General features: G+C 61.6%; 1 protein-coding gene across 3 annotated transcripts in view; it reads right to left on the minus strand.

Moving 5' to 3' along the window:
* ZNF423 (zinc finger protein 423) overlaps nucleotides 1-13,890 on the minus strand; it is a 262,089-nt gene that overhangs the window by 14,335 nt on the left and 233,864 nt on the right. For all 3 annotated transcript variants that reach the window (XM_053914730.1, XM_045188417.3, XM_045188418.3), the window contains 2 exons: nucleotides 9,498-9,629; nucleotides 8,027-8,142 (listed from right to left, as the gene is read on the minus strand). In XM_053914730.1, the coding sequence (XP_053770705.1) occupies nucleotides 8,027-8,142; nucleotides 9,498-9,629 (248 nt within the window). The remainder of the gene's footprint in view (nucleotides 1-8,026; nucleotides 8,143-9,497; nucleotides 9,630-13,890) is intronic.

Genomic DNA, 13,890 nt, shown 5'->3' on the forward strand with positions numbered 1-13,890 from the left:
CTGCATTGCCGAGAGACAAAGCAGGGGGCATTTGGGACGAGAATGGGGTCCAGCCACAGAGAAAAGCCTGCCGCGGTCTCAGGCCAGGTGCTCCAGGCTCAGGCCCCAGCGCGGGGCTGCCTGGGCTCAGACTCGGTCTCTGCCACTGCCTGGCTGTGCCTCAGTCTCCCCATCTGCAAGGTGGGGAGGGGAAACAGTGCTGGCCTCAGAGGAGGGTCCCAAGGGTAAGACTGGACGAGCAGGGCAAAGGGCACTCCACAGTGCCTGGGGGTGGTGGCGCTCTTTATTCCCACCAGGGCAGGCTCCGCCCAGCCACTCACTAGCTGTGTGACATGGTATTGAGTCTCCCATCTGTGAACATGGGACAGCAATGTCACATCCATTCTTCCCCCAGCCCTACCCCTGGGAGGCCCCCTGGGGCCAGGTGTCCCAGTGGAACTCTCCAGGTGAGGACAGAGCGTTTCAGAGATGAGGCCACACACCCACATCACCTGACAGCCAGAAGCAGCTGAGACCCACCCCCAGCCCCCAAGGCCTCGCCTCCTTCCTGTTGGTCACACTACTGCATCAGCCTCTGGTCTGCATGGGGAGTGGGGGCGGGGCTCTGTACGGAGCCAAGCTCTGGGAGCCGGGACCGAGGCAGCCCCTGCTGTTATGGGTATGATCTTTGTTTCTAAGAAACTGAAGGCATTTGGAGCCGGCCGGGGCGGGCCGGCGAGGGGCCGGGCTCACGCATGCACGATGGCTCTGGCTGGAGGCTCCTGGCAGCTGCCCTGTGCCCATCTGTCGTGATGGCACGCTGCCCCTCTAAAGCGGGTTGGCCCCCCGCCCTAGGGCATGAATGACAGGCTCCGATGGGCAGACGGGCAGCCCGAGGCCGATTCCAAGTGCCATCTCTGCCCGGAGCTGGGCCTTGGGGGCAGCCCCCTCCAAATCCCCACCTGGGCCTCTGCACACTTCACCACGCAGGCAGGCATAGCCCCCCCACCCCCATCACCGCCGCCCGTCATGTCCCCCCCGTGACCATGGCAGCTGCCCAGAGAGGGGCAGCCACACGCCCCAGGAGCTGTGAGGCCCTCAGGCGTCCTGGAACCCCTGCCCTCCCAGACGGGGAGGCCTGCCCTTAGCCTGACTGTGCCCTGCAAGCCCGCTGCCTGGGCCTAAGCACACAGAGGCCAGCACCTGGGCGCCTGTGCCCACCGCCCAGCCATTCTAGCAGCCACGTGGCCCTGGGGAGCCTCAGCTTACCCTCTGTGACACGGAGATCACAGGATGCCACACTCCCGGGGTCACTGGGAGGTCTCAGAAGCCCGCAGGTGTGTGGAGATGGCGCCAGGCTCCCGGGAAGCCCTTGGGAAATGCTGCCTTATTTTCACTGCGTGGGGCCAAGTGGCTCAGGCCTGTGTCCCAGGCCTGGGAAGGACACAGGGCAGGGGCAGTGCCCACCGAGTCTTTCCCTCAGGAGGCCCAGCTGTCCCTAGCAGCAGGAGCGGTAAGAGACAATGATGAAGCTGATAACACGTTACTGTGCACAGAGGATGGTGCCTGGTGACACAGAGAAGGACAAAGGTCCCGGCCCCCTGCGATGTCACAGGGGTCCTGTTGACCCCAGCCATTAAGTTACATTTTGCAACATGATAACAATGAGCTGAGATGCTGCAGTACTCCAAGTTACAGTGTATCACGCTCTGTCATTCCTCAAACCCATGATAACCATTTGTGCTGGTCTTCGTCAGTTTACTGCTCCCCTCCCCACGACACGCCAGGGACTCAGGCCTCCCTGTGTCCCGGGCCCCTGCACACACTGGCACACCCAGGAACTCAGGAATCACGGGCGGGCAGCACTGCCCACACCCATGCAGGACGGACTGAAGGGACGCATCCATGAAGACGGGCACCGGCAGCTCACGGTGCCCAGGCTGCGGCCACAAGGACAATGGAGGCCGTGGGGCTGCTGCCTTTTCAGGCCCACGGCCTCCAGGCCCTTGACATCCACAAGGAATCGCCCCCCGTCTACTGAGGCCCGGAGAACGCCAGACGTGCTGGGGGTCACCGAGCGGCTAGGTGGTGGGACTGGGCTTTGAAGTCAGGCTGTCCACATACACCACCGTGCCACGTTGCCACGATGAAAGGAAGTCGAGCTGCTCTGGGCTCGGGTTTCCTGCCCCAGTGGGCGAGTACGACACACACAGAGACTGTACCCTGAAATGTGCCCCCTCGCCTTCAGGAAAGCTTACATTCCAAGTGGCTCGCACATGCAGCCTCTCCGTCTTCACAATAACCCGAGGCAGTAGGTCTTACCCCATTTTACAGATGAGGAAACTGAGGCCAGAGAAGTTCGAATGCCAGCAACAAAAGATAATGGGGCGGGAGCGGTCTGGGGAAGACCCTGCTGCTGCCGTCACCGGCACCTCCCCTCATTCCTTGGGGCCAGGCCCAGCCGGCCGTGGTCTCCCCGCAGTGGTGGGTGACACAGACTGGCTATCTTCAAAGCCAGAAGGAGGAAGACGCTGCTACTCACAGAAAGCTCAGCCAAAGAGTCAAATGCTAAGTATGTGCCTAGAGCACTTTCCACTTTTAATTATTATTAGTTATAATTATCCGGCTGGATCTGATGGCAGCAGCACAAAGAGGCAAGGAAACCGGTGCCTCGGTTACCTGTCCTACAGGGCCAGGAGCTTGTGAAGGGCGCCTGGCATCTGCAGCAACGGCGCTCCCGCCTTCTCTCCTCCCCTTGCCTGTGGCCTCTTTCTCTACTTTCCTGCTTTCTGGGAACTAAAGGAAATGTGGTAAAACACATGGGGAGGGTGGACGGATGGATGGATGGATGGATGAATGAATGGATTAGGTGGGTGGATGGATGGATGAATGAATGGATTAGGTGGATGGATGGATGGATGAGGGTAGATGGATGGGTGGGTGGATGGATGGATGGCAGGAGTCTTCACTCTCCAAACTCAGGTGAGAGTGGGAACTCAGGTGTAGACGTAATTACTACAATCTGTATTGGCCAAGGGATCAGGGGTTAAACCTAGGGCTGAAGAAGCCAAAGGAGAAAGGACCAGCGAGGGATTCTCAGAGAAGGGCCCACAGCTAGGCCCTGAAGCCTGAGAAGGGAAGGGCGTTCAAGCAGAAGGACCAGCAGACACAGGTGTGTCCAGGAGGCCCCTACCTCTGAGTGGTGAGACCAGAGCAGCCCAGGAAGATGAAGCAAGAAGGCACCCCTCCAGCCCCACTGCCCTCTCCTCTGTTCCTTGGACACCCCAAACCTGCCTATGCCTCTTGAGCCTTTGCACCGGCTGCTCCTTTTCCTGGAAGAACCCTCAGCCTTTCCCCCCACCAGCTCATTCGCAGCCTTCAGGACCCGGCTGAACACCTGGTCCATTCCTAATGTTCCCATACCCTTGCCCTGACACACACATACGCACACACGCACACGCACACACACAACTCTCCACCCCCAACTCAATGAGAGATGACCTTCGTGCTGGCGTTTCCCACCCAGGGTCAGCTCTGCCAGAGCAGATGTGCCGTCTCCCCGCTCACAGCCACGCCCAGGCCCCGAGGTAGCGCCCACAGCAGGTTCTCGAGAGTAAAGGCTTGTTCCGTGAACGTGCACTGAGAGAAGGGGTGGAACCAAGTGCCCTCAAGGGCCAGGAAGACAGCACCCCAGGGGAGCTCAGAGCACCTTCCCTGGCTGGGTACCAGCACCCATCGGCCAGGCAGGGCCCAGCGGGCCCCGTGGGAGAATACCTCGCTCTGCTTGTAATCAATGGCAATCACTTAGCTGGACGCGGCGTGCCTGGGCACACACAAGCAGGCAGCATGAGCTAATCCTTTAAACCCATCTGCTCAAGGCCGCTGGCCACTTTGCCACCACAGGCCACTCAGGAAGTGTTTCCTGCAGCCCCTTGGTTCGTCACGGAGGGTGTCCAGTGTCCTGGGCACGAGGCAGCCCACCAGCGCCCCAGCCCGGTGCCATCACCAAGGGCTACAGGCACCAGAGGCCAGAAGAGCCCTCTCTCTGGCTCCAGCCTTCCTGTGGCAGGGCTCAGCAGGTCCCAAGGGTCTATAAGGGGCATGTGTGGGGCGGGGGGATGGGCAGCCGGGAGGCACCAGCACCAGGAACTTGAGGTCTTAGGAGGGCCCTGTCTCCACCACTGGACTGAAATGTCGTCCTTCTCCGGAAGCCTGGCCCGAGCCGAGCTCACGCCCTCAAGCTCCAGCCCAGCACCCTCGGCTCCCAGGCCTGGCTCCACAGAACAGGCCCTGGGCCCAGGCGCTCCCACCTGGGCCCGCCCGCTGGAGGCTCCTCCGCGTCCCCTGTCGCTGCTGCGCGTGCTACCTGCTTGGCCCAACTACTAAAATAGCTCCTGGGTCCCCTGACATAAAGGCTTTTTCTAGTTCAGTGCTGCAGGTCTCATTTCAATCCATCAGCTCATATAAATGGCAGTTCCTGTAAACTGCGGAGGGTTTCTGTGTGCCTCGGTGGCCAAGGCAATGTGGCTCTGCAGTATGCCAATGACCTTGGGTGAGCCACTTAGCCCCTGGGAGTCTCGGGCCCCGTATCTGAACGTGGAGATCAGAGTTCTGACTTCACGGGCCGTGCAGAGACCAAGGCTGGCACACAGGAAGGACCCACCCAGGGGTGGTGGCTGTTCTGTTCCTTGTCCAGTCTCGAAGGGTCGTGGCCCACCAGGCCAGAGGCCAGCCCTGTGCAGCTGGCAATTGGCGTCCTCCCTCATGGCTCTCTCAGGAAGGAGAGAAGGAGGTGCCACCTGTGCCCAGTGTCTGCAGCCACAGAGGTGCCCACAGGGACTCAGAGACAGCTGGGCTGCACGGGCAGAGCCTGCCCCTCCTCTCAGGTCCGCCCACCCTTGGCAAGGAGCCCACTGGGCCCCAGGCCTTCACCTGCGCAGGCCTGAGGCTGGAGATGCCAGGCCGATGGCCCTGACGTTGTTGGACTCGGTGGTTTACAGGGTTCTCGCGCCCCCAACCAAACTGGCACCCTGCCCTCTATGGAGCCTGGGCACAGAGGGGGAAAACAGGGCCCAGAGTAGATGGGGGCCAGAGCACCCAGAAACCTGTAGGAAGGGAGACTCACCAGCCTGGCCTCTGCCCCATCCACCCGTCCTGTGCACAGGACCTCACACGACACGTGGCCGGGGAGCCCACCGAGGCCCAGCAGGGGCCAGGCCTGGCCCCTGCTGTGCCATCTAACCCACAGGTCACTCCAGGGATGCGCACTTGCCTGCCAGCCGCAGCCTCGGCGAGGTGATGACGACAACCTCCATGCCTGAGAGGCCCTCCCCTCAGAAACGCGGCAAATTGCTATCCCAGTTACTTAACGAAAGCCATTATTTGCATAGATTTGCATTATTTGCTACAACACTTGCACATTTAAGTGGTCTGTAATTAAAATCATTAATTGCAGAAAATAGTGACTCGTTAAGGCTATAATTTAGTGAGGTTCTCGGCACTTGAGGATCTGCCTTCGAGGTTGATGGGGTGACCCAGGGACCCACCGGCTCCCAGGAACCAGCGGAAGCCCAGGGGGTTTTAGGTGAAGCTGGGTCGCACAGGGACCCCCATGCCCAAACCTGTGCGTGCGAGGTGGGCCCCGGGCACGGCAGTGCCAACGAAGCTTGAAAAAGGCGGACCGGGAAGCGTGTCTGGGACAGACCCAGAAGCCACCAAGGAGAGCAGGCCCCCTCTCCGGGCATCCGGGACAACATGAATCCCAGGTTTAAGTAAATCACAGCTTATGCTCGAGCCTGGGTTTAAAGGAGGCTGCCGTGCTGGGCTATAAAAAGCTCCAGGTGTCTGGGGACCCGGGGCCTATTTCGGTAGCTCGGCCAGGCAGGTACGGCAGGTGGGAGGTAGGTGAGGCCGCGCACAGCCAGCGTGCAAGCGAGGAGGCTCCCCGGACGACCTGCCAATCGGGCAGTGACACTGTGCGTCCTCTGGTCACATGACAGCAGGGGCAGCCAGCAGTCCCCGCCCCGTCCCCAGCACAGAGGTACATGCTAAGTTTAGGGTCAACGAGCCCAGGGTGGGGTCACTGCCTTGCTGGTGGCCGTGTGGAAATTGGCGCCCTCCCTCATGGCTCTCTCAGGAAGGAGAGAAGGAGGTGCCACCCTGGGTCCGTACACTGGGTCCATAGCTGTGTCCCACACTGTGAGGAGCTGACGGCTGTGTGAGCGACTCGAGGACGCACGGGGACTCTGAGAGGCTGCCACAGCAGGAGGAGAAACAGCCTTCTAGCAAACGGCCCAGGTGCTCCTCAAGATCGGCCGGTGGGGACAGGACCCTGACCACCAGACGGTGACCCCCCCACCCCGTGGGCCAGCCTCCCATTTCCTCTGAGCGATGGCAGCCACCACTGCGCAGGCAGGACTGCCCGGGCCTGGCTCTGGGGTAGCTGCGGCGCGGTGACCTGCCCTGCGACCAGCCACACAACTGTGCCCCTTCAGCCCCAAGAGAAATACCATGGGTGCCCCCCCACCCCGGCGAATTCCTAACTTGGCTCTGGCTGCAGCGGCCTCAGCCTCGTCCAGGAGGGCAGGCCGGCTGCTGAGTGCAGGGGCGGCGTGGGTAGGGGGCAGGCAGCAGTTTCCTCAGGGGCAGGCACACCCCAAGGGCCAGTGAGGTGATGACAAAGGCCGGCTGTCCCCTCCCTCCAGGCCCCAGGTGGGATGACCTTCCTCCCCCTTTGAAACGGGCATGGCGGCCACAGGACCAGCTCTGGCCGACACGGCATGAGACGCGGAGGTGGGTATCATTCCCAGGGGAAGCTCAGGGCTGCTGTGCGGCACCCCCGCTCCCCTTTCTCCTGGTCTGGGTGACTGGGCGATGTGATGGGAGGTGGACTTCCCTGGGCCCAGGCCACCGCAGGAGGAGGCTGAGCAGAGTCCCACCCTGGCCGTCTGCCTGGATATTAAACATGAGCAATGCAAGTCTCTGTCCCTTGAAGACACACACCGCGATGGCATTCATCACAGCCTGGATCCCACTGAGAGTGGCGTGACCTCAGTCCGCGGTGCTTTGGTGGGGCTGTGTGTCTGGGCACTTCTCTGGGTGCCCGTGTGGCACCTGTCTGGGGGGGTGCGGTGTTCTGCTGTGGGAGTGGCATTCCTCGGTGTGTCTGTCACGCTACCTTTAAAAACGCTGTGTGTGCATGCGTGTGCGGGAACTGCGTGGGGAACCATGTGTGGGGGGACACCCTGGTCCACACACAGTGCACATGTGATGTTTCTGTGGGCGTGGTGCTACTTCTGGGTGGGTGAGTGGCCTCTTCAGTGTTACAAGAATTTCTTGCAAAAACCAGTGGGTGACGAGGTGGTTTTACCTGGACGCAGACCTCGCTGTTCAGAATGCAGTGACAGGTGGGATGGGTCTCCAAGGGGAGTGGTGGCAGGTGCTGAAGGAAGCCCCACCCCAATCCCCCCTTCACAAGGGCCCTGCAGCTACAGCCAGCCCCGGGTGGGGGGTCTGAGGAGCTGGTCAAGGGCACTGTGCCCCACATCTGGACCCTTGATGGCGTCCTTTCCTCTGAGCCGGGGCCGGACCTGCCATCCCCTGCCTTCATATGTCTGGTTTTCCTGGGCACAGGTGGAGTCTCCAAGACCCCAGACAGGTCCTGGCTGCATGTTGCCCTGGACTCAGCTCTGCAAACCATGTGGGCCACCAGCCGCGGACCTGAAGCTCCATCAAACATCACTGCCCGACATCAGTGGGGAGACAGGATCCCAAGAAGGGAGGGGCTTGCCATAGAAATACCACGAACGTGAGCTTCGGACCCTGCTCCAGGCTCCACAGCTTCACTGAGCCCCCCTGAAACACGGGGCCAGCAGGGGCTCTCCGTATGCCAGCCGGGCAGGAGGGCACCCGCCGACCCTGGACCCACAAGACAGGCCCAGGCGCTGGGTGCACTCCCTGCTGGGGGTGTGCTGAGCACAGGACCCAGCACGCTGCCGCCCCCGCCCCTCGGTGAGCGCAGCGGGGCCGCCACGGACGGGGCACTCACCTGCAGCTCCGTCTGGAAGAAGAACTTCTGTGGGCACTGCGAGCAGTCGTAGATCTTGTCCTCCTGCCCGTGCACCGCGAAGATGTGCTGCTGTAGCTTGTTGGCCTGGACGAAGACTGGAGACGGACACGGCGTCAGGACACGGCCCTGCAGACCCCAGGAGCTGCCGCCCCCAACAGGCTCCTGGGAGCAGAGGCGGCTGGAGCCAGGGAGGCAGAGCTCTGCCGCCTTCGGCTGTGCCACACGGGAGGTCACTTAACCTCCCAGGGCTTTGTGTCCTCATCTGAAGGGCACAGGATTGGCCCAGTGAATCAGCACAGGCCTGCAAGGCGGGCACTGCTGTGCCCAGTCTACAGAAGAGAAAACCGAGGCACGGGGAGAGGAAGTGCCTTGTCCCAGGGCCCGCTGCTAGGCGGCGGCGGAGCCAAGGTTTGCACTGAAGGGCGTAGCGCGGCATCTGGTACAAGACGGCGCTCAGTAAACACACAGTGTCACGGGGGTCATTGAGGGCGCTGCTGGCACCCCGATCAGCAGCCCCAGTCCCACCAGTCCATGGAGTGTGACGGTGACCGATAAGTGGGGGCTCCTGCGATCGAGCAGGGATAAGACCCTGAAGGGTGTGAGCATGTAGGACGCTCCCCACAGTGAAGTCCCTTCCTCAGGCCTGTTGCTGAGCGGGTCTCGGCCCCGGTGGCTGGAACCCAGGCCCTGGGCGCACACAGGAGGTGGCTGTGGAGCAGCTGTGAGTCTGGGAGGGGAGCACTTCCGAGATCCCCCTCCCAACAGGCACCCTCCCCAGGGCGGGCGTCCTGCCGTGGCAGACGGCAGATGTTGGGGGTGGCAGGGGAAGGCCAGGCTCCCCTGAGCACACCAGCTGCCATCTGGGCAGCAGGAGGAGCCGGCAGAGACCCTGAGACCAGCCTTGGGCTGGGGCAGCCGCTTGCCTGGGCCGGTGGCCAGCCTGGGGGCTGGGGGGCTTGGCCGGCAGAGCTGTCCCTGACCCCTAGCCCAGAACAAGGATGGACGAAACATGGGCTGGGATGGGCCAGGTAGGAGGGGCATCAGGAGAGGTCTAAAGGGAGAGCCTGCTGGTGCTGGGCCTGGCTGGAGGCTCAGAGGCAAGCCTGGAGCCCCCACCACCAAAATGAAGAGCAAGGCTGGGCCAGCAGAGGGCTTGCAGCAGCTGAGTACAGGAGTGAGGGGAGGCCCAGAGAGGGAGCCCCTCACCTGTCTCGGAGGAGAGGCCAGAGGACATGGGGCAGAACATGCACCAGGCCTTCCCCAGGCGGGCAGGACAGTGGAGCTAGGGACCCCTGGAGCCTCCCCAAGAGCCCAGGAGCACAAGCTGAGGTCCAGTGGTTCACGAGCAGGGCCTCAGCTCCCTTCCCGGCCCCCCTGCATGCCCCCTGACGGGACCTGGCCCTCCCTGCATGCTCCCTGCCAGGACCCAGCCCCCCGCCGTGCCCCATACCTGTGAAGCAGACGGGGCATTTGAAGGTGCCGCCCATGCCCTCGAAGCTGTGCTCAATGAGATGGCAGAGCAGCTTGGCCGGGGAGTCGAACATCTGGTTGCACAGCTTACACTCGTGGTTGATGCCTTCCTCTGCAAGGAACCACAAGAGTCAGCCACGCAGCACTCGTGGTCCCTGCAGCAGCCCACACCCTGCATGCCCAGGCCAGCCCACCCTGATCCCCAGAACCAGGGCTGGTGGGGGACCGCGGACGCTGAGACCCATCCCAGCCCCAGAGGGTCCAGCCACCCCCAGGCTTACAGAACCCAGGGGGCTGGCCCCCTAGAGCTGGCACTTGAAGGCGTCCTTGTCTGTGACTTGTCCTGCTGGTCCAGAGACCCACGCACGGCCGTGTCCCATGGAGAGGCCCCAGGATGGAGTCTACATGGGGGAGGGGGTCCAGCCTGGACTTTAAAAAACCCAACAGAAGGTTGACCGAGCCTGTACTGGGTGCCAGCCCCCTGAGCTGGGGACTCTGGGGGGACAAACAGCACGCTTTCCCCGCCCTAGGAACACAATGGCAGACAAAGGTGACCAACATGTCACAGTGTCAGGAGGTGCCGTGGGAACACGGGGAGCCTCGGGTGAGAGGCAGGGCAAAGGGCCTTCCGTGAGCCTGAGCGGGGACGGGGATGGGGACAGGGCGGCGTGAGGCCAGAGGGGACACGGGGGCGCACACTGCAGAGGGCCTTTTGGCCGCTGGAGGGCTTCGGGGTTCACTCTGCAAGGGATGAGCGCAAAAACCAGTGAAGTGCTCATTTTAGATGTTTTTAGCAGATGGCCCGCCCAGGGCTCACGGGCCAGGGGCAGGCACCCTGACCTTCTCCTAGATCGGAGCACGGCCCCACCTGCCCCTGGGGACTGCTGTGACTTCAGACGTTCCCTCAAAGGCTCTCTGGGGACACAGCGGGCCCTGGGCACCAGCATCACCCCGCGTCAGGAGCTAAGGTCTTGTGTCCCTGCCTGGAATTAGCAAGGCAGAGTTCAAGTCCGGACTTCTCCCAACTGCGTGGTCTGAGCCTCAGTCCGTGCTAGTAAATAAGGGTCACTCAAGTCCCCAGTGCTGAGAGAGGGTGGGAGGGGCTGGCACCGGTGACCAGGTGGCCCAGTGGCCAGGCGGGGGTGGCAGAGAATCACACCGGCTCAAATGTCACATGGCCCAGGGCTGGAACCCGGCTCTGCCACATGATCTTGGGCAAGCTAGGAGACCTCTCTGTGCCTCCGTCTTCTTCTTTCTAAAAGACTCATCAGCAGCCTTCCTCACCGCTGCACACCTGTCAGAACGGCCCAACCCCAGCACACTGACACCAAGCGCTGGCGAGGACACGGAGCAACGGCAGCCTCGGCCACGGCTGGTGAGTGCCGCGTGCTGCGGTCACCGCGGACAGCGGTTCGGCAGTTGCTCACCAAACCACACACACTCCCCCCACACGATCCAGCAACCACGCTCCTTTGTATCCACCTGCGTGAGCCGGAAACGCATGTCCACACAAAGTACCTTCACACAGGTGTTTTCAGCAAATTTACTCATAACTGCCAAACCTTGGAAGCACCAGGGATGTCCGTTAGTAGATGAGTAAATAAACAAATGGTGTGGCATCCAGACGATGGAATATGACGCAGCGCCGAAAAGAAATGGGGTACCGAGCCACGAGAGCCACGAGAAGGCCCAGAGGAACCTCCTGAGTAAGAGAAACCCACTTCTCACTGCGCGTGGCTCCACCTAGATGATGCTGGAAAAGGGAAGCTGTGGGCACGGTGGAGACATCAGCGGCCGCTGGTTGGGGGAGGGAGGGTGGCAGTGACACTGGTCTGTGATGGCGGGTCCGTGTCATCACCCCGGTGTCCCCTTCCATAGGCCTATGGAAGGCACCACCCCCAGGCAAACGACGGGCTTCGGGTGATTCTGATGCGTCATTGTAGTGGGTCCGTCTTTGCAAACGACAGAAATGACCGCCAGGGCGAGGGGCGTCGGTCACGGGGGAGGCCGCGCACGTGCTGAAATCTCGGCAGCTTCCTCCTCTCCGCGTTATCGTAAACCTAAATCTCCTCTAAAAACGGAAAGTCTTTTTTTGGAAAAGTCACACCCCCTCAAAATAGCCTTCCTCTTACAGTTGATGTGAGAATTAAGTAAGTTAACAATATTAATAACTAAGGGGAAGGAAAGGGGTTTCGACCACCCGGGCACACAGCAAGGGCTCTGTGAGTGTTTGTGGCCACTTGTGTTGCTGTCAGTGAGAACATTATCTGGGACAGCCAAGGACATGGGCCCCCTCGGGCTTCCCCAGGGAACCAGCGTCACCAAAGGCGCCAGGTGCTCTGATTTGCCCTCAAAGGCAAGAATTCGGTAGCAGAGGGTTCTGCCACTGGCAGGACACGAGCACAGATGGGCTGAGGCTCCTGGCCAGCCCCCGGGTCCCCAGGCCCTGGCTGGGGCTGGCAGAGACCACAGGCGGCCCCCCGGCCCAGCACCGCCCGCTCCCCACCCCCGCCCCGCCCCAGGCACCCCGCCGCAGAGGCACCGACACACGTGCACGAGCTGGGGGGCCTGCCCCACATAGCCCCCCGGCTGGAATCTACCGGGTATTTGTCATGCCCCTGGAGCCCCAGCAACTAGGCCACGTGCCCCCGGCAGAGATTCAAGCAGCTCTTCCGTTCCTGCCGGCGAAAAGGAGCTCTTGACAAGTTTAGGGACACAGGGCGGGCTCAGCACGCTCGCCGCACAGGCCCCACACACGCTCTCCTCTTCCCTTGGGGATACTGTCATCATAATTAGAGGTGGCCTCCAGTGTGGGGGGCTGCCTCTGAGACCCCCCAACACACCCCCTGTCCCACAAACAATGCTTCTCGGCGCCTCATGGAGTACAGTACGAGGAGGGGACGAACAGACACGAGACAGCAGCACCCTGACACCTGGCCTCCCTGTTAGCAGTGGGCACCTCTTGGACACTAATGAGGCAGAGGGTGTGTGACAAATGACAGCTGTACGGACGTTTCTGTGACCATTTATAATGTGAGTTTATAACATAAGCTGAATCTCAGAATTAACCCTGCTTGCTGGAAAACTGCGTTTCTGGGGAAGAAAAAAAGCTCGGAGCATTAGACCACTTGCCGAGTTAGCACAGCCTGCAGGGGGTGGTGCTCTGCAGCCCTCCCCATCCGTGTGCATCCCGCCTGCACACCACCTCCAGGCAGCCTCCCCAGCACACACAGCTGCCCCTGGCTGGGCAGGACGACCTGGATTCATCCGACTGTATCCTCGGAGTCCTTCTTATCCCAGCAACCGGGCTACGGGAGCAGATGCGCTTGGGTTCTGTTCCTCAGGCCCTGAAACATCACGTCCCGCCTGGGACCACAGGACAGGCTCGGGAAATACTCGTGGAGGAGAGGTGCCCCTCGAGGGCCCTGTCCCCTGACCGCCAGAGCACACCCCCCCCCCCCAAGCCTAGGCTGAGAGGGAGGAGGAGGATTTACAGCGCTCTGTGTCGAGGGGCCTTTATCCGCTGGGCTGTGAATGGAGCCTGCTTGTCTGAGTCACAGGCACAGAGAGGATAAAGGCGGCTCCCGCAACTTGTAAATCAGAGAAATCAGGGCCGACAGCCACTTTCCGTTCTCGAGGGCCACGCGCCATCAGCGGGTCTCCCTGATTCATAGACGCCGCTACGCCCTGCACCCACGTTCATAAATATGCCCACAGTCGGGCCGCCGGTGCTGCAGCAGCCACGGCTTAACAACAAATCGCAGCCCCGAACCTGGGCGGGTGCGGGGTTCTGGGCTAATGGGATCAAGGGCCCTCCACACAACCCCAGCCAGGGCCACCGGCCCCTTTCCTCCACCTCCCTAGGTGTTAAACCTGGGGAGACAGGAGAGGGAAAATAAAACCAGCAAAAAACATCAAAGTGAGGTGCACATACTAACGCCCGAGGGACCCCCACAGACCGGGGAACTCGCTGCCCTTCCAGGCCAGGCCTGCTGACTTGCAAATCTTCTTTCTGAGGAAGGGCGAGGCCCTGCCCCACCAGAGGGGGATGGGGGCGCTCCCTGGAGTGTTTGTTTTACATATGCACCTCTGCCCATAAAACCACCTGGGAAAACGAGGGGGACTGTCCTAATGAGAGCTGATGCTCCGGTGGGCACCTGTGCCCCGGGTGAGCCAGCCCCTGGATGTTGAGAAACTTGGCCTCCACCATCGCTGCCACCCACCCCGGTGCTGACAAGCTCTCGCAACCTCAAGTCACAGGGCCCGGGGACAGCGGCACCCTCCGAGAATTCCTTTCCTGAGTTCTCCAAGACCACACAGCACTCAGGGACCCAGGGAGCAGAATGCCAAGGCTGCCTGGGAGCCGCTGGCCC

The sequence above is a fragment of the Desmodus rotundus genome, chromosome 12 (genome assembly GCF_022682495.2).
Source record: "Desmodus rotundus isolate HL8 chromosome 12, HLdesRot8A.1, whole genome shotgun sequence".
Taxonomy (NCBI): domain Eukaryota; kingdom Metazoa; phylum Chordata; class Mammalia; order Chiroptera; family Phyllostomidae; genus Desmodus; species Desmodus rotundus.